The sequence below is a fragment of the Rhinopithecus roxellana genome, chromosome 5 (assembly GCF_007565055.1).
Source record: "Rhinopithecus roxellana isolate Shanxi Qingling chromosome 5, ASM756505v1, whole genome shotgun sequence".
Taxonomy (NCBI): domain Eukaryota; kingdom Metazoa; phylum Chordata; class Mammalia; order Primates; family Cercopithecidae; genus Rhinopithecus; species Rhinopithecus roxellana.
In genome coordinates, this window is record NC_044553.1 from 7,342,437 (window position 1) to 7,364,377 (window position 21,941).

At 45.0% G+C, this 21,941-nt stretch overlaps 1 protein-coding gene across 1 annotated transcript in view; it reads right to left on the reverse strand.

Moving 5' to 3' along the window:
* The window catches only part of PYGL (glycogen phosphorylase L), a 42,779-nt gene extending 39,278 nt beyond the window's left edge, over positions 1-3,501 (reverse strand). The window contains exon 1 of the mRNA XM_010389464.2: positions 2,951-3,501. Within this exon, the coding sequence (XP_010387766.1) occupies positions 2,951-3,193 (243 nt within the window). The 5' untranslated portion in view covers positions 3,194-3,501. The remainder of the gene's footprint in view (positions 1-2,950) is intronic.
* Positions 3,502-21,941: the final 18,440 nt, after the last annotated feature.

The window sequence follows — 21,941 nt, forward strand, 5'->3', positions numbered from 1 at the left end:
CTAGGCAGAGAAAATAAATGTGTAACTGAGGTCACATAAAGCAAAGAAGAGTACTGGGCTAAGAAAAGGAGTGTGCAAGTCCTGCCCACAGGTGCTAAAAATTAAACTCCTGAAAAACATCTTGGCCAACAAAATATGTCTGCTATCTTTATTCAGCCTCAGGCTGCCAGTTTTACCACTTCTAGAAAGGAAAATAACCACGTAGAAGTCTGCTACAACAAATGGGTAGCTAGAGCCTCACCAAGGCAGGAAGACAGAATGGAAGAGAGCAGGTCATTCAAGGGAACCCACAGAAATCAACAGAAATTGGCAAACAGTTGAACGCCAAAAAGTGAGACTAAAGTTTGTGTCTGGATTGTCAAGATGGCAATGGCATTAAAATGAAAAACACAGAGGCCAGGCGTGGTGGTTTACGCCTGTAATCCCAGCACTTTGGGAGGCCGAGGTGGCCAGATCATGAGGTCAGGAGTTCGAGACCAGCCTGGCCAACATGCTGGAATTCTGTCTCTAGTAAAAATACAAAAATTAGCTGGGCATGGTGGCATGCACCTGTAATCCCAGCTACTCAGGAGGCTGAGGCAGGAGAATTGCTTGAACCCAAGAGGCGGAGGTTGCAGTGAGCTGAGGTTGCACCATTGCACTCCAGCCTGGGTGACAGAGCGAGACTCCATGTGAAAACAAAACAAAACAAAACAAAACACAGAAGATGGGGCAGGATTGGGAGAAATAATGGTTTGAGTTTTTAACATGCTGAGTTTGAGGAAATAGGAAGATATCTAAGTATGTTCACTAAACACTTAGAAATGTACGCATAGAGTTTGAAAAGGAATTCAAACTTGGGATCCATATTTGGGATTCATCTGCTTAGTTATTAGAGAGCAAGGGGGGTGGGAAAGGAGCACACACCTACTGGCTCTAATTTATGAGGGCAGGAACCCTCCTGTTTAGACAGATGACTGTGATGGAGTAGATATTTGATGAATACGTGTGGAATGAAACATGTTCATTGTTGTATCCCCAGTGTATCACTATCAGAATACCTGGTTTATACACGTCAGAATTCCTGGCTTATACTGGCACTCACGTAGAAAAGGAGAGCCCAGTGAAGAAACTAGCCAGAGAACCAGGAAAACCATAAAGCACAGCATAAGCCAGTGAAGGAAAAACATACAAGACTCTCTGGTGCTCTATGATGCTAAATGCTACAGAGGCGTGAGTGTGTGTTTCTAATATATGCTCTGTGTCCCACCCTTCCACTTAAAATTGTTAAAAATAATTTTTAATGAGAGGCGCAGTATGGTGTACTTAGTAGCATTCCCTTTGTATAAATAAATTTTTAAAAGATAGTGGCCGGGCGCGGTGGCTCACACCTGTAATCCCAGCACTTTCGGAGGCCAAGGCTGAAGGATCACTTGAGGCCAGGAGTTTGAGAGCAGCTTGGCCAACATGGTGAAACCTCGTCTCTACTAAAAATACAAACTTAGCCAAGTGTAGTGGCAGGGGCCTGTAATCCCATCTACTCAAGAGGCTGAGGCAGGAGAATAGCGTCAACCCTGGAGGCTAAGGATGCAGTGAGCCAAGATGGCGTCACTGCACTCCAGCCTGGGCGACAGAGTGAGACTCTGTCTCAAACAAGACAAAACAAAACAAAACAACAAAACAGTAAATATATGTATACATAAAGTGTTTTCTAAGGTGCATTTAAATTTTTAAGGATACATTTTAGCAGTTGCTACCTTGGTGGAGGCCTAGGTCTTTGGGGTGAAGAAGAGTTACTTTCCATTTGAAAGCTGTTACAGCTGCGACTTCTTACTATGAGAATTTACATTCATTTCCTTTCTTAAAAATTCTTACAGAGTTTCTTGGGCATTGGGATTATGGTCCATTTTTTTCACACCTTTACATATTTAAAAAGTTCTAATAAACGTTTATATATATTTCTCACGGCCCCTGGGATGTATCCCAATATTTTATTCTTTCCAATATGTCTCCACCTGGCTTCTCCAGTTTCCTCTCCCAATACAGACTCACACCCGCCCTCACTCCAGCCTGCACACAATCCCTCTCCCTGCCATGTCCTCCCCAGTTCTTCCCAACTGCCTCTGGCCCTCTTCGCCAACTGTCAGGCAGAGATATTGTCCCTCTGTAGGTCCAAAATCACCCTAGGGAGGTCTCTGCTTCCGTCCCCACGCCATGGATGGAAGTGGTCCCTGACCAGCCTTCCTCAGCAGCTCTGGAGGCAGGTCTCAGGGGTGGAGGGGCTAAGGGTGGGGGGAGTGTGTGTCTCCGGGGAGTACGAGTGCAGGGCACTGCCTGGCCCTGGGCTTTCTTTGCGCAGGACTCACCGAAGTGCGGGAGCTCGGAACCCGACTCTCGAGAATGGGTGGGCGGAGCTCTACGCTTGGAGCGGGACCCTGCCCCTCCTCTGCCCTACACTTAGGCAGCCACTCGGAGAGACCTGAGACTTACGACCTTTTCCCAGTTCGGTATTTGTCTCCCCTCCCTAAACACCAAGCTCCAGCAAGGCAGAATTTTTGTCCCTTTTGTTTAGGGCTGAGTGTGCAGGGCAGAGAACAGTGTCCCGCACACAGGACAAGAGGCGCCCGTCACCTCTTGATTAAATGCTGAGAGTCAAAGTTCCAAAAGTTTGTGAAGGGACAGGCGAGAGGGGCCTGGGCTCCTGCCCACCTGGCGGTTTCTAGGGGCGGACAGCACAGTGTTTGGGCGGGGCGCTGGCGGTAGCACCTCGGGGACATGAGTGCGGCGTCGGTGGGGAGGCCGCATCTGTCCCCCAGGCTGCCCGCCCACAGCCTAGACACGTCTCCTCTGGACTTCCGGGCAAGGACCGGGTGCAAGGGACCGCTCTGAGGGGTCCTCCACCTCGTCCCTCCCGGCCGCGACCGCAGACTCCGACTCCGGGCTGGATCCCGGCCCGCCCGCCCGCGTGTACCTTGGGACACTTGTCGTAGTAGTGCTGCTGCGTGCGGATCCAGCGCCCCACCAGGTGGTCGCGCACCGTGTGCGCCAGCGCGAAGTAGTAGTCGCGGGGGGTGGCCACGTTGCGGTCCTTGACCAGCGTGAAGTGCAGGTGCCGGTTGAAGCCCTTCTTCAGCTCTGCCACGTTCTCCACGCCCACGATGCCGCGGATGCTGATCTGCCGCCGCTTCTCCTGGTCAGTCAGGGGCTTCGCCATGGCTGGGGCGGCGGGCAGCGCAGAAAGCTGGATGTGCGGCCGCAGGCGCGGGGCTGCCGGGCAGGGGTAGAGTCGGCTCTGCTGCGGCAGCAGCTTTCAAGGCGCACGAAAGTTTGGGGCCCGCCCCCTCGGGCGGTACTGCACTCCCATCGCGTCCCGGCTCCTGACCCAGGCCGGAGGGCAGAGGAAGTGTCCGGCCCCTCCTGGGGCTTTGGGGCTGCGGGTGGGCTCGGGGGTGGGAGCCGAGGTCCAAGCGCCGGCGAGACCCCTGCCAGCCCGGGACCTGGGTTCGGGAGCTCCCTTCCGAATCTCCAAAATCTGCGGAGGCAGCGTTTGTCCCGCCTCTCCCTTCTAGAGTGTGGAGACACAGGAAGACGTCTGTGTAGGGAAGCACGTCGTTGGCAGACTGCCGTTTTGCAGATGTTTATTTGTTATGCCATTATGACTGTTAGGATTTCTCACTTGGAGTGGCTTCTGCCATAAGCGCCGGGATCTGGAAGGATGGCACGTTTGACTTCTGTTGTCCCAACCTCCCTTGCCAGCCCTTGGCACCGCCCCAGCTTGGATCCTCAGGGCGCCTCTGTTGTTTTCATTCAGTTTTTTTGAGGACTCCAGGGTTCAAGTTTCTTGACTCCTGGACCCAAGTTCACCCTGCGGGTAAGCACCCTGTCGCTCATCCTTAGAGGTAGGTTAGTAAGAATCAGAGTAGGTCAGGTGAAGCTCTAGGCTCATTATGCGGCAGGGGCTTTTACTTTAGGCTTCTTCTAATTATCTTTTAACCGCAGTGGAGGGTGTAGGGGGGAAGAGGGGGAGAAAACAGAAGGGTATGTGTGTGGAAAATGAAGGGATTACTCACTGGACTAGTTGCCTTGTTTACAAAAAACAACCCAGTCTGTGTTACTGTGCTGTACAGGCTGATCTTTGCACCTCCAGTTTGGGTGGTATTTGTTTGAATATGCATGTTTATGTATGTTTAAACCTTGGCAAAGGCAAACACTTGGCATTTTAGTATGTCAGAGGTTTGTTCTTCCTCATTAAGTAGTATTAATACATTATTTTAGAAAGAGTCCATTGCCAGAATTAAGTTTTCTTTTTTCTTTTCCTTTTTTCTTTTCTTTCTTTCTTTTTTTTTTTTTTTTTTTTTTTTTTTGAGATGGAGTCTCACTCTCTCTCCCAGTCTGGAGTGCTGTGGCGAGATCTCGGCTCACTGCAAGCTCCGCCTCCCGGGTTCACACCATTCTCCTGCCTCAGCCTCTCCCCAGGCGCCCGCCCCTCGCCCAGCTAATTTTTTGTATTTTTAGTAAAAACGGGGTTTCACCGTGTTAGCCAGGATGGTCTCGATCTCCTGACCTCGTGATCCGCCCGTCTCAGTCTCCCAAAGTGCTGGGATTACAGGCGTGAGCCACCGCGCCCCGCCAAGTTTTCTAGAAAAATCTTAGTATACCGATATTAATATGTTTTGCTTTTTATATTGAACCAAAGTTGATTATTTTGAATTCATACATGGTGGTGGGGAGGGGTGATGGATTAATTGATTCAGACCAAATGTGACCCTCACCATACAAGTGAAAGTTCAAATCTCATAGGTCTGACAAAATTTCCTGAATCCTTGTCTTCCCAGATTCTGAAGTTTGGACTTGAGCCTTTGGGGCAGAGACTGAATGGGGCCTATGAAACTCTTGCAGTACCGATGACCTGCAAAGGAAAGTATTTATAGAAGAGATGAGCATGAGAGTTTGGATCTGGATGGGGCCAGAAATACCCTCAATTAAGAGTGGGAAGGGGGGCCCATCAAAATCATTGATCTTAAAAATAAGTAAGGCCTGTGGGGTAAAATTTGAAATAAAGCAGAAAGATAAGTTTCTTTGATAATTATATAACTTTAAAAAGTGTTTATCAGCTTTGAATACCCCCAAGATGGTCACAGCATTAAGCCAGTTATGGGTCATTCGCACATAGGTGTGAAATTAGTCACTCAGCTTTAACAGCTGGATGAAAAAATAGGGTAGCGCCTGGGATGAGGGAATGCCAGGTCTGAGTAGGTCTTCCTCCCAAAAAGGTCTCTGAGCAGGAGAAGGCATCATAATGTCTGGGCACTGGGGAGTGAATAATTAGGGGGCACACAAGAAGGGATGAAAGACACCAAAAGCAAGCTCACTCGGTTTCTTAGTTTTGCTTAAGACAGTTTCAAATAGATGGCTCCCAGCTCCACTGCCTACTTTCCTGTACTAAATTCTTGTTGGAAACTCAGGGTAATGATGAACTAATGAACACATTATTTTCTTGATTCGCTATCCAGTCGATGAGCCTGCACCCCCAACTTGAACATTTCTCTAGGCAGAAAAATCATGAACTGTAGAATGCTCAGTATATAGAATATGGGGAAGAACCATACATCTCCATGTTAAAAAGAACATGATGGAACCAGGTGATTTAGGGTGCTCCATAGACCCAGTATTAAATGACAATAAATTACATTGCAAGACAGTTATTCCCCTTTCAGTTTTCTTTAAGTCTTTCTGGAAAGTCTTTTGTGTCAACATGTTAGCATTTTTTAATCTATATATTTTTTAGTTTTTTTTATTTTTTATTTTTTTTTTGAGATGGAGTCTTGTTCTGTCTCCCAGGCTGGACTGCAGTGGCCTGATCTCAGCTCACTGCAAGCTCCGCCTCCCGGGTTTACGCCATTCTCCTGCCTCAGCCTCCCGAGTAGCTGGGACTACAGGCGCCTGCCATCTCGCCCGGCTAGTTTTTTTTTTTTGTAATTTTTAGTAGAGACGAGGTTTCACCGTGTTAGCCAGGATGGTCTTGATCTCCTGACCTCGTGATCCGCCCGTCTCGGCCTCCCAAAGTGCTGGGATTACAGGCTTGAGCCACCGCACCCACCCGAACAGAATGCAGGTCCAGACTCTAAACTTTCTTAAAGTTTTAGCATCTAACTAGAATTTAATACAATTATCTTCCATTTATGGTAAATGATAACTTTTTCAGTTGACATTCTGATATAAATTTTGTTTCATCTGCTTGTTCTGTGCTAGTCTAGGACACTGAGGCCTTGAGAGGGTAAGTTACTTGACTAAGAAATTTACTATCTTTAAAAACCTTTCCTTTAGCCTCTCTTGACCAGAAAGAACCAGAAACTATGGATCCCTGAAAAAGTATCAGATTTCAGTGGCTCACATGTTTATAGCAGCCTTACTCACAATGGCCTATATTATTCCTGCTTCTCATCCACTGCTTCCCCATGGCTGCTGTAACGAAGTGGCATTTGTAGATAGCTGAACAAACTGTCCAGAATTCGCAGACAAGTGTAAATTTCCCACTGCTGGAAATACAAAAGAACATGAGAAAGTAGTGTGTTAGTTTGGGTCTTCAGAGAAGCAGAGGCTAAAGCAGGATTAAACATGTAAGAGTTTTTATTGGGGTAAATACTTGTGGGAGGGAAAAATAGAGAGTGCTAGCCAGAGACAGCATTAGACTGTGATGCAAGTGTGACCCAGAGTGAAGGGGAGAGAGATGGAAGGGTAGAAGGGCATATCTCAGAGAGCCCTGTAGTCTCAGGAAGATCCAGCAGTGCCACTGGGCAGTTCTGGAGCACATCCGCTGTCAGGAGACCACGGTACTCTGCTCAGTCACTGGTGAGAGCATTCCCCAGGAGGCATGGCCTTTGCAGGGCTATCTGGAGCCCCGGGTCGGTTATGCTTCCTGAAGCTTGGGGCGTCTGTGAGGTCCTTTCTAGTGACCACCACAGAAAGAGATGAGATAAACAAATATAGGTTAATATCCACTATGTTTCAAAGCAGGGCCTATTGTGGTGGCATACCACTTTCAGATTCATCAAAATGGCTACTAGCATTTTCCAAGGGCTCAGGCAAGGCTCGTAATGTGCATTACCTCATTTAATCTTCTTGTCAGCTCTGTGGGACAAGTTCTGTTTTTCTTTCCATTTCACAGATGAGGAAATCGAGGCTTAGAGAAGGTGAGTAGCTTGCTCAAGATCACCTCAGTAAGTGATGGAAGAGGTTTTCAAGTCCCTTAATGTTGTTTCTCCTCCCCTGAAACAGGATTTGTGATCTGTTAAGTAAACCTCTGCCTCCCAGGTTCAAGTGATTCTCCTGCCCCAGCCTCTCGATTAGCTGGGATTACAGGCGTGTGCCACCATGCCTGGCTAATTTTTTGTATTTTTAGTAGAGATGGGGTTTCACCATGTTGGTCAGTCTGGTCTGAAACTCCTGACCTCAGGTAATTCACCCGCCTCGGCCTCCCAAAGTACTGGGATTATAGGCGTGAGCCACCATGCCTGGCCTGTTTTGTACTGTTCATTGGTTTTTGACCTTCTTCTAATCGGTTCTGCAATCCAGGGAAATGCCAGAGGTCCACAGTGGCCCCACGGAGAGGTCACTTACACTCTGTAGAGGGGTGGTGTAAAAAATGGGCTGAGCTTTACACTCAATGAGGGAATTTGAGTACACTGCACTCAGCATATTTAATGTATGAATCTGTTAATATCTAGGCTTCACTGTTTCAAATATTTAGAAAGATGACTGAGAACCCAGATTTATTTTACTTTTGAATTCCCTTAGTGTCTGCAGAAAATGTAGCTGACTGCATTGCCATCCCTATAACTGGCTGTGACAGTGACCATTTACTCATTACCTGAGTATATTTGGCTTGTCTTGAAACAAGTGGATGTTCCTGACACTTTCAGGTCCTGTCATATTTGATTTGCTCATTGATACAGTAGTTTGAATTCTTAGGCATAGTCCAGTGGGAGTTCCTGAACAGATGGAAATACTTCCAGCCTATTTTCTTCCTCTCCCTCAAATCACTGACAGCCTTCATATGCCTATTGTAGAATATGCTGAGATTGGAGAATCACTTACTGCCTTGATTTCAACTTCTGCAAAGTAAGGACAAAGCTCTCTGTCCTTCTCACTCTGTAAAATGGCTAAGCTCGGCTGGGTGCAGTGGCACATGCCTGTAATCCCAGCACTTTGGGAGGCCAAAGCAGGTGAATCATGAGGTCAGGAGTTCGAGACCAGCCTGGCCAACGTGGTGAAACCCCATCTCTACTAAAAATACAAAAAGTTCACTGGGCATAGTGGTGGGTGCCTGTAATCCCAGCTACTCAGGAGGCTGGAGAATCGCTTGAACCCTGGAGGCGGAGGTTGCAGTGAGCCGAGATCGCACCACTGTACTCCAGCCCAGGCAATAGAGTAAGACTCCGTCTCAAAAAAAAAAAAAAAAAAAAAAAAAAAAAGATGGTTAACCTCAAAAAGATATGAGTGGAGAAGGTGGAGAAGTGCCAGGAAATGGAAAAAGCATTATTAAGATGGAAACTTCTGGGTTGGGATTATGTTTTGACATATTAACTAGTGTTTTGATTTTCTCCTGATAGTTTATTTTTCACTATCTCCCTCCCACTTGAGGTGCTTATAATCTCTGAGGAAGATGTGAGCCTTCCTGGTTTTGAACTCCAAGTTAACATTCAGGAGACACATTAAGCAGTAATGGGAAGATGACACGGAGGCGTGGGGAGTAGAGACGTCACTGGTCTTGGAGTCAGGATCCTGGAGCTGGCTTCCTCGATCAGGTGGCAGAAATCCCAGGCCGGCTGAGTATCTGAGAAGTGCGCAGGACTTTGCTCTGCTTCCTGAGAAGAGCCCAACGAGGAAGTGATTGCCTGGAGGGTCTCAGTAGTCAGGTCTTGGACAAGGTGCACAAAGGCTCCTCATCCCCAGGGAGGCACAGGGCAGCTATTGGCCGAATCCCCAGCGCTGAAGACTGATTCAGAGAACACCCAAGGGAGAGGTATCAAGGCTAGAGGCTTCCCTCCACCGGCTCCTGCCACCAGGGCCTTAGCACAGGGAACCCCTGCTGAGGGGTCCTCAGTTGAATAGACTGGTTGACTGAATTTGAGATCAAATTTCTTCCCTGGAGGAATGAGACCTTACATTAGAAGTTAAACTGAAACTGATACAGGCTAGGGCAAGGTGGCTCACAGCTGTAGTCTCAGCACTTTGGGAGGCTGAGGCCGGAGGATTGCTTGAGGCCAGGAGTTTGAGACCACCCTTGGCAACATGGCAAAACCCCATCTCTACTAAAAATACAAAAATTAGCTGGGTGTTTTGGTGCACGCCTGTAGTCCTAGCTATTTGGGAAGCTGAGGCATGAGAATCGCTTGAATCTGGGAGGCAGAGATTGTAGTGAGCCGAGATGGTGCCACTGCACTCACTCTAGCCTGGCAACAGAACAAGACTCTGCCTCAAAACAAAACAAAAAAGAAGTTAAACTAATACAAAAAAATATAAAGCTGCATTCCTTGCACATCTGAGCTTATACATTGTTTGTATTTGCTTTGCCCACTGGAGTTATTACTAATGCAATAAGACATGTTCCAGAAAAAGCTTTCACCTTTTTTTTTTTTTTTTTTTTTTGAGATGGAGTTTTGCTGTTGTCGCCCAGGCTGTAGTGCAATGGCACGATCTCGGCTCACTACAACCTCTGCCTCCCGGGTTCAAGTGATTCTCCTGCCTCAGCCTCCTGAGTAGCTGGGATTACAGGCACATGCCGTCACACCCAGCTAATTTTTGTATTTTTAGTAGAGATGGGGTTTCACCATGTTGGCCAGGCTAGTCTTGAACTCCTGACCTCAGATTATCCACCCACCTCAGCCTCCCAAAGTGCTGAGATTACAGGTGTGAGCCACCGTGCCTGGTCAAGCTTTCACCTCTGTATGGGAACAAATGAGGAGAGTAATTCTGCACAATTTTGCAAAGCGATATGAACAAATCCTGACCAAGGAAAGGAAGTGCAAAGTGTGCTAAGCACAGGGTTTCAGCAGATAACCCTGATGCAATGTGCACAAGGGACAGCCTCTTTGCTGCCTTGTCTCAGGGCCTTTGTCATGCAAACTCTCCACTGAGCCCACATTTTGACTTGCCCTTTGTACATGATTGATTAATTGCAGGTGTTAAGTATATAAAACATATAGACTTCTATAAAAATATTATTGATTTTTAGAGTTTTGTTCCCTTATGGGGGTAAACCTAAGGAATCACAGACCCCAAGTTCTCAGATGCCAAATACTTTAACTTCTCTAAGCTGTTTATCCATCGTTAAAGTTCTAACTAGTAAGATGCTTATAGTGAAGGATAACATGTGTTAGCTTAAAACATACAGAAATACAGGAAGAAAATAAGTTTCCTTTCACTTAATATTTCCTAGGATGGATGCTGGGAGTCTGATGATATACTGAAGGCTGATCTCATATACAAATGAGGGCTTTTCTTTTTGCAGTTCTTGTTGTATTAAATAGATTATAGTTCATTGACATAGCTTTGCATAGCATAACCTACCTCTGTTTTTCAAATTCAATGTTTCTAATTTATTGATTTGTTAGGAAAATATTTGTTAAGTACCTACTATGAGTCCAGCATTGTGCTGGACACTTACAGTGAACTAAATTGACTGTAGAATAACAAAACACCTTGTCTTCCCAGGATCCTGTCTTCTGAGAACCACCCTCTTCTCTTTATCTTCCTGCTTCTGGTCTTACCTTTAAGTACAAGCCCATATACTTACTGTGGGAATGGCTGTTTTACACCCTGACCCAGTTTTTACAACCATGACTATAGGACTCCTGTGGCATCATGAAAGAAGAACTGGGTATTAGCCAACTTGGAATATCAACAATGCAATCATTGAATGGGTACTCACTGTATACAAGGTACTGTGCTCGCTGCTAATGGTACAAAATTTCAGTTCATGGCATCTGCCTTACCCAGACCTTTAAACTAGCTCAAGGCACCATATTTGCATGAAGTTACAAGGCAGACTATGCTAAAGAAAAAACAATTAGCCCAGATCTTAGATGGTAGCTGAGGTCACAGGAAGAAAAGAACGTCTTGCATTTGTCTAGAAGCCAAATGATAACAGCCATTTCTCTATCTTCCTAGAAGTTCCATTTCCTTCTCCACCTTATTGAATGATAGTTTCTCAGTCATGGAGTCATCATACATTTCCAGCTTAAGATGAAAATGTAAAGTTTCTCCCCACTCAGAATTTTCATTTTATGTTTTTTAGGGAGTCGATGTGTGAACTGCAGAGACAGACTGATACCAGCAGGTGGAGGAATTCACCATTTGAACACATCACGGGCTAGTGAATGGTTCAGCAGGATGTGACTGCAATTTTAATCACTGCTTCATTTCCCTTTCTTTGTTCCAGATATTTATGCAGCAAAAACCTGTGAGAAGATGAGCCATAATCTGAAGAAGATAAATAAAAATGGATTATTTTTATCACTCTAGACAGAGCATAAACAGATGGCATTTTCTCCATTTTAAAATCTCAGATGTAAATACATTGAAATCTAAAGAAAAAAATTATTGATAGATTGGAGAAATTTAAAAATTATAAAAAAGTATGGAGTTTCAACATTCTCATGATAGATTTAAAGAACACTCAAAGTTTGATGTGCTAGAGACTTGGGCCTCGCAGTGAACTATGAGCTTACAGGATTAGGGTCGTGAAGTAGAGGGAGCTGCGCTGGGGTCCAGCACAGGGCTTCAGGCCTGTCTGGGCACATCTATGAACTGGTGAGACAGGCCTGGGTGAACTCTCTGTGCGTAGGGGAGGTGGAGCCATCTGGGAAAGACGTCAGGTCACACCCACTGCTGGGATTTAGATGTATGCGGGCATGTTTAGCAAGCTGTGAGCGCTGAGGAGCTTCCTGGGTAAGAACTCACCCTAAGGGCAGGAGTCTGTTGATTCACTTCACCCAGGAAGAAGCCTTAGTTGTCTTCCTGGGAGGAGTAAGTCTGACTATGGCATGGTAGCAGTTTCTGGATTCTGTTCCCTGGTCCAGCTACCTAGAAGCCTGTATACCCTGTGGATGTAGAGGGCTGTCAGCAAACCCTGAATTTTCTCACCAAGCTTTATAGAAAGTACTCAGACTCAGAAACAGTGTCACACCTTCTAACTGGAAGAAGTGAGTCATTCTTTTGTATCTTAGAGGAGGATCTGGATGAACTGTGATGACCAGTGGGGCAGGGCGTAGCCAGCAGGACTGGGAGCAGCACATGGAGACACCTCCTGGAGACTCCCAGAAATACAGGACATTATATGCCAGGGTTGGAGGTTTGGTGAGACAAATGGGAGTGAGAACTGCTGGTATTTGCGTTGGAGTTAATGGAATGCCCTCTGATTCAAAGGCTCAGGGGAACTGGAGAAGTATGCATCTGTCTTTCACACATATGCACCACACACACACATCTCACATCTCATACATGTGTGCATATGTGTGTGTGTTGTGTGTGTGTGTGTATATATATGTTAGGTTATCAGAGTTGTCAAATATTTACTAAAAGAACTTTAATAAATGATGTCTTTTTATGTGTAAGCTCTTTGTAAACCCTCTTTTTTGGAGAGGGTAATTTTTTCTATCAGTAAAACATACTTTTTTTTTTTTTTTTTTTTTTTTTTTTTTTTGAGACGGAGTCTCGCTCTGTCGCCCAGGCTGGAGTGCAGTGGCCGGATCTCAGCTCACTGCAAGCTCCGCCTCCTGGGTTCACGCCATTCTCCTGCCTCAGCCTCCTGAGTAGCTGGGACTACAGGCGCCCGCCAGGTCGCCCGGCTAGATTTTTGTATTTTTAGTAGAGACGGGGTTTCACCATGTTAGCCAGGATGGTCTTGATCTCCTGACCTCGTGATCCGCCCGTCTCGGCCTCCCAAAGTGCTGGGATTACAGGCTTGAGCCACCGCGCCCGGCCTTTTTTTTTTTTTTTTGAGACAGAGTCTTGCTCTGTCACCCAGGCTGGAGTGCTGTGACCGGATCTCAGCTCATTGCAAGCTCCACCTCCCGGGTTTACGCCATTCTCCTGCCTCAGCCTCCAGAGTAGCTGGGACTGCAGGTGCCAGCCACCTCGCCCGGCTAGTTTTTTTGTATTTTTTTTAGTAAAGACGGGGTTTCACCATGTGAGCCAGGATGGTCTCGATCTCCTGACCTCGTGATCCGCCCATCTCGGCCTAGGGATTACAGGCTTGAGCCACCACGCCCGGCCTAACATACTTATTAAAATGTGTGGAAATCTTAAGTTTGCGTCGCAGTGAATTTCTCCAAATGGATGACTCATGTTCCGCAGCTAGACTGAGCTACAGAACATTATGAGCAGCTCAGAAGCCCCTCCTGTGCCTGCTTCCTGTCACTCTCTCTCCTAAGGGTAATTGCTACCCTGATTTCCAATATGGCAGATTATTTTTTCCAGTTTTAAACTTTGTATAAATGAAATTATACAGTATGTCTCTATTGGTCTGACTTCATTTACTCAACATTGTATCTGTAAGTTTCATTTATGTTCTTGCCAAATTTCTTATGTTTCCATCATTGTGTAGTATTTCACTATATGAATGTAGCACAATTTTTTTTTTTTTTGAGACGGAGTCTCGCTCTGTTGCCGAGGCTGGAGTGCCCTGGCACGATCTCGGCTCATTTCATTCTCCGCCTCCTGGGTTCAAGTGATTCTCTTACCTCAGCCTCCTGAGTAGCTGGGACTACAGGCGCCCGCCACCATGCCCGGCTAATTTTTTGTATTTTTGGTAGAGACGGGGTTTCACCGTGTTAGCCAAGATGGTCTCAATCTCCTGACCTCGTGATCTGCCTGTCTCGACCTCCCAAAGCACAATTTTATATATCCATTTTGCTGCTGATAGACATTTGGGTTGCACCCAGTTTGTGGTTATTATGAACAAAGCTGCCATAAACGTATTTGTATGTGTTTTGTTTTGTTTCAAGACAGTCTCATTCTTTTGCCCAGGCTAGAGTACGGTGGTGTGATCTCAGCTCACGGCAACCTCCACCTCCCGGGTTCAAGCAATTCTCATGCCTGAGATTCCTCAGTAACTGAGATTATAGGCATGCACCACCACACCCAGCTAATTTTTTGTATTTTTAGTGGCAATGGGGTTTTACTGAATTGCCCAGGCTGGTCTTGAACTCCTGGGCTCAAGCAATCCACCCACCTTGGCCTCCCAAAGTGGCATGAGCTACCGTGCCCGGCCTGTATATGTTCTTTATTGCATGCATATCCTCATTTCTGTTGGAAATATAACTGCTAGATGTGACATATAAGTTTTAATGCATTTTCTTCTGTATGTGAAAAATGTTGTTTGGGTACAGATGTACCGTTCTTTGGAAGTAAAGTATTTGAAGCAATGAAGAAAGCAAATTTGACTAGAAATCCAGAAAGAAAGAGTTGACATTATTTAGAGTAGCTGGGTACTGATAATTTTATTTATGTATTTATGTTATTTATTAATGTCGAATCTTGATTAGTTATCATAAGTTATAATAAGTGGTAACAAGGTAAACCATTTCATTGCTCATGCCAGATTTAAAAACTTGCAGCGTAGTTTTGTACTGCTATCTAGAATCTTTTTAGAATGCCTCATCCTGCAAACTAATTATTAATATTAACCCCAGGACAATAGGCTTGGAAAGTAATTTTTAATTAAAAAAATTTCTTCCTATCTGTGCAGATGGTTAAAAGCTGATTGTGGCACTCATAGTTTGTAGCATTTACCATCAGAAACCAGGAAAAATCAGTGAATCTTCTAATTTTTTATTTTTAGCTAGTAAGTTGGCAAATTTATTGTAAGCATTGACTACTGTGTTTCATGAGCTTAAGCTATGAAGACTGTATGAAAAGGAGCAACACTAAGTCTGAGTTGTAAGAAACAAATGCTTTGTGATGTGGGCCTCACTCAGAATGTCTGTGGCTAAAAATATCCCTGCGGGGGTCAAAGTTATCCAGTAGATCTTGGATCAACCCTGCGGATTGGGCATCTAATCTACAGGAGCATCGTTTAGCAGATTTCTTGGAAACTACTATTTGTTTTACTTATTTTCTAATAATAAAAATAGAATGTGTTTATTCTAGAAAATTTGGAAAGCGTGTACAAATAGAAATAAAAATTGTACGTAGTAACGTCATCCTTTGTTAATATTTTGGAGTTTTTCAGTTTTAAAAGTGCCTTTCTTTTTTTTTCGTAACATAGCTCATTTGTTCAACCCATATGTTTCTGAGAACTTCTTGTGTATAGATGGCAAAACTGAACAGAACCAGAAATTCTGCAATCCTTTATAGGGTCTCCAAGACCATAACTTATACAACAGAATCCAGAACAACTCTAAGGTCAGTGGTGGTGATGGAGAAGCTGCAGAGGGGGGATCTCTGGGTGACCGTAACAAAAAAGTGCTAACATAGCAGCCCCGAGACAGCAGACCTTAGAAAGGCCTACTTGCAAGGTTGACCCACGGCCAGCATCTGGGAACTTGGCTTTCAGGAGTCTTCCTACCATTCTGAGATTGATAAGGATGGTTTACTGTGCCTAGACTATTTGTACAAACCATATGGTTTATGCAGAATACCATTGTCTTGCTGGAAGTCTGAAATTTTATATGTGCTAGGCAGAGGGTTTCTATGACCAGTCCCCAATAAAAACCGTAGGCTCTAAATCTAATGAGCTTCTCTAGTAGAGAGCACTTTGCATATGTTGCCACATGTTGTTGCTGGAGGAGTTAAGTGCATCCTGTGCCATTTTACTGGGAGGACCCTGGAAGCTTGTGTCTGATCTCCTTTGAGCTTTGCCCCATGTGCTGATTTTGCTTTGTATTGAATTTTGCTTTTGCTGGTTTTGTTTTGTATCCTCTCACTGCAAGAAACTGTAACTGTGAATACATTTACTTCTGAGTCCTTTGAGTCCTTCTAGCAAATCATCAAACATGAGGGTGGTCTTGGGGGCCCTTGAAACAATGACCCACTAGGAAATTAAGTTGTCAGATGAGTCATTACCTCTACTTTCACAAAGGCTGATAAAGTAAACTTTTTTAGGATAAAGTTGGGCATACAACTCTGAGTAGAAGAAACATTAAAGGAAATGTGTTGTTTGGGCATTGGTTTATTCACAATCAACTCTGCCCATATTGGCTTATTCTCCAATCCCCAAATCGCTTACTCTCAATCATACAAGCACTTCTCACTTAAGACTGACATTAGTTTAGGCTGGGCGCAGTGGCTCACGCCTGTAATCCCAGCACTTTGGGAGGCCAAGGCTGGGAGATCATGAGGTCAGGAGTTCAAGACCAGCCTGGCCAACATGGGGAAACCCCGTCTCTACTAAAAATACAAAAATTAGCTGGATGTGGTGGCGGGCACCTGTAATCCTAGCTACTCAGGAGGCTGAGGCAGGAGAATCACTTGAACCCAGGAGGCGGAGATTACAGTGAGCCGAGATTGCGCAACTGTACTCCAACCTGGGTGACAGAGCGAGATTCCATCTAAAAATAAATAAATAAAATTTTAAAAGACTGACATTGGTCTATATAAATTAAGGAAGCCTTTTCAAAAACTTGGCAGGGAGGGAGATAATAGAACAGAATAATCTCACAGAGCAGGAAATGCCTTCAAATTGGATATCAGACATCATTGCAGCAAAAGTGCATTAGACAAACACTGTCCAAGGGAATTTGTTATTGGCTGTTTCTTTCCTTGGGTCTTATTCTGCTTCCATGTTTCTGGTGACCATTGTTTTGGAGCAGAATGGCTTTTACCATGTCCTATTGTCTTGAGAACTCCAACTGCAATCTCTGAGCTTGTCAGGAGCAAAAAGGAGTCTCTTAAAATGAAACCAACCAGGCCCAGCGCAGTGGCTCACGCCTGTAATCCCAGCACTTTGGGAGGCATAAGTGAGTGGCTCGCTTGAGCCCAGGAGTTCGAGACTAGCCTGGCCAACATGGTGAAACTCTGTCTCTACTAAATATACAAAAAAATTAGCTTGGTGTGGTGGCGGGTGCCTATAATCCCAGTTACTCGGGAGGTTGAGGTATCAGAATCACTTGTACCCGGGGGGCAGAGGTTGCAATGAGCCGAGATAGCGCCACTGCACTCCAGCCTGGGTGACAGAGCAAGACTCTGTCCCAAGAAAAAAAAAAAAAAAAGAAAGAAAAGAAAAAAGAAAGAGAAAAGCGTAAAGAAAACAACCGGCCCCCATTCCCAGATGCTATCTGCACAAAGTTGAAATACTGCACAGAACAATTTAGTTCCACATTCTCTCAGTCATCTCTGCTGGGCTGGGCTAGGGTTTTCCTTTTGCATAATCAGAGGTTCCATGAAAGCATTTTAACAACAAAATCGGGTGGGGAGAAGAAAATAAGCAGTTTTTTTCTGAAAACACCCTTCTAGTGTCCTCAATGCAGCAATGGCTGGAGCTTAAAAATTCCCATCCTTCTAGCCATCTTACTCTCAGCTCCCTCTCTTTTGTTCTGCTACACTGAGAAGCATAATTTTTGTTCTCAAGAATGTGAACAAAATGCCCTGAACATGGCTGGCCTTTGAAGATCTTGCATTTCAGCTCTCAGATGCAGCATCACCTCCGCAGCATGGTGTATCCACTGCCTCCCCCTGTGGTGTCATTGAGAGGGACGGTCTTCACAGGATATGAAAAGAGAAGGCAGCGTGCCCTCTTAGCTGCAGCAGATATTCTCATAGTTGCCTGGGTATTATTTTGTGCAGGCTTACATTTCTGAGCTGGCTTCTGATACTGGAGTGACCCAAGCTCCCTTTTCTCTCCTTCCCAGGTGACCATGCTTCTCTGTCCCAGAGGGTGCAGCCTGTTTATTTCAACAAATTTCCTTTGCATCTTGGCCACAGTTGTGTTTCTCAGTCCAGCCTCCTTTATGCTGACATTGACCTAAATGCTTTTTAGGCACTAGTAGGGACATAAGTGACTTTATTTTAAATGCTAGTCTGCTGACTAACCCCACGTCTGGGAATACCTCCAAAATGAATAGGTGATGTATTACTGTTTATGTAGGAACACTTATTCATTGTAAGTTTGCCCCAAAACAACCCTTGATAATGTTGCAGAAATCATAGGCTGTGATGCTCATAGCCACCTACACATTCCTTCTAGAGTACAGATACTTTTCCCTCAAGAAACACATCCTGGGTCTGGGCGGTTGCAGTGCAGAGATTTACCTGTCTTGTAGCCAGCTGCCTAAGACCAAGCTTCTGTTTATAAGTTCCCCCCAATAAATCAATTTATTTTATTTTTATTTTTTGAGACAGAGTCTCACTTCATCACCCAGGCTGGAGAGCAGTGGTGCGATCTCAGCTCACTGCCACCTCTGCCTCCTGGGTCCAAGAGATTCTCCTGCTTCAGCCTTCTGAGTAGCTGGGACTATAGGCATGTGCCATCATGCCCGGCTAATTTTTTTATCTTTATAGAGTTGGGTTTCCTCATGTTGGCCAGGCTGGTCTCAAACTCCTGACCTCAAGTGATCCACCCACCTCGGCCTCCCAAAGTGCTGGGATCACAGGCGTGAGCCACCATAACCAGTCCCCAATAAATCACTTTATATCAACAGACTGAATTTGTCTGCCTCATTCTTTGGTGTCTTGGCTCCCTCCGCATTTGGGGTCCACTTTGCATTTACGACCCTTTCATATATGCACTGTCAAATGGTTGACAGGATTTCTAATGCTATTGAAACTTTTAAATTTTAAGAAGCTCTTACGGGTTTCTTAGTGAGAAGTTGTAAGAAATTGTATTAGAGATTATTACCTTGATCAGCAATGACTTGAACATTGAAGACTGGGAAATTTAATTGAGGAAACAGAAGAGATTGAGCTGAGGATGGCTCTGGAGGCGTGGGGTGAGTTGTAGTATCGGAAGCTTTCCACACTTCTGATACTGTATTCCTGGTGAGAATTGTTGGGCACAGAAAGTAAAGTGAGGGAGTGCCAGAGAGGCACCCGGCTTACTTGGGAGCTTTGCCTGAGGTTGGCCTTGTTCACTGTCCTCCAGGACATTCGGTGGGGACTAAGACCCTACCGAGAAGAGTCTCTTTTATACCATCTTGGTGATCCTCTGGGAGGGCCAGGGCCAGGGCCAGCTTGCAGGGAGGCCAGTTCTCTATCAAAATTTCTCCAGGTCCTGGATATAAACCATTTCAATGTATTCCAGAAAATGGGGGAGAAAGACTGATTTCCCTCTCCTCCAAAGCCACTCTTTGATCTCAGTTGATAACATCTTCTTTAAGCCATACATGCCAGCATAGTGAGCAGATGGAGCTGAGAAACATTGCTCAGTATTAAGTATTAGAGGTGTGTGCATGGGCGGTTGTGGTTGGTTTGTTCACGTACACATGGAACAGCTTACAGGGAACAATAGGTGCATGGAGTCATATGGAAGAGGACATGGTCTCTGCCTCCAGGTAACGCATATTCACAAAAAGTACTGCTAAACAAAATTTAAAACTTGAAAATCATTCAAATCTATGTTTGAGGATCCACAAAACACACATAAGACTGTAAGTTTAATTTGTTACTCCAAATCCCAAGTGGAACAACTTTGCGTATGAGGACGGAAGGGAGTTGAGCAGCTCGCTGGGGAATGTGTGGATTTGTGCTTCTCTGCTATGTGGAAAGTATGGTTAAGAGTGAAGGCCCCAGGGCTGGGCATGGTGGCTCACTCCCGTGATCTCAGCATTCTGGGAGGCCGAGGTGGGCGGATCACCTGAGGTCAGGAGTTCGAGACCAGCCTGGCCAGCATGGCGAAACCCTGTCTCTACTAAAAATACAAAAATTAGTAGGGCATGGTGGCAGGTGTCTGTGGTCCCAGCTACTTGGTAGGCTGAGGCAGGAGAACTGCTTGACCCTGGGAGGCAGAGGTTGCAGTGAGCTGAGATCGTGCCACTGCACTCCAGCCTGGGCGATAGAGTAAGACTCTGTCTCAAAAAAAAAAAAAAAAAGTGAAGGCCCTAGAACCAACATGTAAGGGTTTAAATCCCAGCTGTCAGTTACCAGCTGTGTGGCCTTGGGCAAATACAGAAACGTTAATTGCTATAGTTTCCTAATTTTTACAATGGGGGATAACAGTAATCCAACTACATGACACTGCTGTATAAATTAAATGAGTTAATAAATATGAAATGCTTCAAATAGTGCCTGACACACTGAGCACTTCCGTAACAGTGGCAGTTACTATTATTATCTGCCCTAAGAAGTATCGGTGGGAAGTATATTCAAGGACTATAAATCTTTTTAAGTTACTCAAAATCAAAACCCGTTGTAAATAATTTTACCTCTCCACATCCTCACTGTGAACGTAATAGCAACGTATGTTTAATTATATACTGACCATTCTCCATTGCAAGGATAAACTTAACAGCTTAAACAAAAGGAATCTCCGTGAGCTCCTCCTGCACTAGACACAGCATATTTTCTAACTTACTCCTCACAACCACCTTAGGATGTAGATATTATTATCTCCAATTTATGATAAACTAAAACTATTGTTTAAGGTTAATTAACTTGTCTCAGCTCACATCTAGTAAGTGATTGGTCTGGGCTGGGAACTGGGTTTTTGTGACCCCAGAGTCCACGAGACAGATTTTCAGGTGAATAAGATTCAAAGAATTAAAAAAATTTTAAAACCAGTTGTGTGGATCTTTATGTCAGAAAAAAATTCCCAGCTCAGTTTCTGGTAGCTTAGAGGCAATAATTTCTTGTGTTCGTGCTTGGGAAAGATGTGTCAAGTACAATTGGCTGTGGTCCCAGTTTCTACTGAGTTGTGGAAGCTATGTTGTTTTTTGAGCTAGATCAGTTGTGAGCGTTTGACATTCTGAGACATAAAGTCAACATAGCAGAGAACCTCCCCTCTCACTGTTTATTCTCTGCTACCATTGTAAATGTCTCCCAGCTTTCTGCCATTTCCAAAACATTTACTTTTGTTTAAAAAAAAAATCCCAGAAATTAAAGGCCCAGACTAAACAGCATTCATTCATTTAAAACATGACATAGATATAACCTGTCACTTTACTTTGCTTAAACCCGATGGCTTCCTGCTACACTTGGAACAAGCCCAAATACTTCATCATGGTGCAGGGGACCTTGCTCATTTTGCTGCCAAGCATCCATCCCTACTTTTCTAGATATAGCACTCAAATTGGGTTCAGTGGCTGGAATTCTAAGCTGGTGATGTCCTGCCCTCCCTCAGCTAGGAGGCAGACCCAGGACCCAAGCAAAATCAGACACCATCTTTCTGGAATTAAATCTTGAGCAGCGAGACAATAAAATGAGGATGAGCTGGAGCTTTTGCGCTCCCTTGGCAGTCTCTGATGAGACCCCATGTTCATCAGTTCCCACTCCCTTGATCCCCAGAGCTGCCCTGGTTCCCATCTTTCTGAGCTACCCCATGTCTTCCTCACATATTCCTTCTATGCCTTTAGGTCAGCCACAGTCAGGTTGGGTGTTTTTGTAGCTAAAGATCCCTACCTGGCACCCCTGCCTAGCAGGGCCTCCCTGCGGTGGTCCCTCAGTGTCTGTGGGGGCATTGGTTCCAGGAACTCCTGAGACACTAAAATTCACAGATACTCAAGTCCCTGATATAAAATGGTGTAGCATTTGCATATAACCTCAGCAGGCTGGGCTCTCCACCCTCCTTTCTCTCACTGCACCTCACCTTCACTAACTCTTTGACTTACTGGGCTTGTTCCCGCCTCAAGGCCTTTACCCTTTTCCTTGGTCCTGGCTTCTTCAACCCAAATATCACCCCTTTAGAGAGGTAATGGCTGACTTTTCCGTATCTCTCTATCTCATAGCCTGTTGGATTTCCTGTGTTGTATTTATTAATACTTAAAAAGATCTTGATCTTTGTTTACTTATTACTTGCATTTCCCTATTAG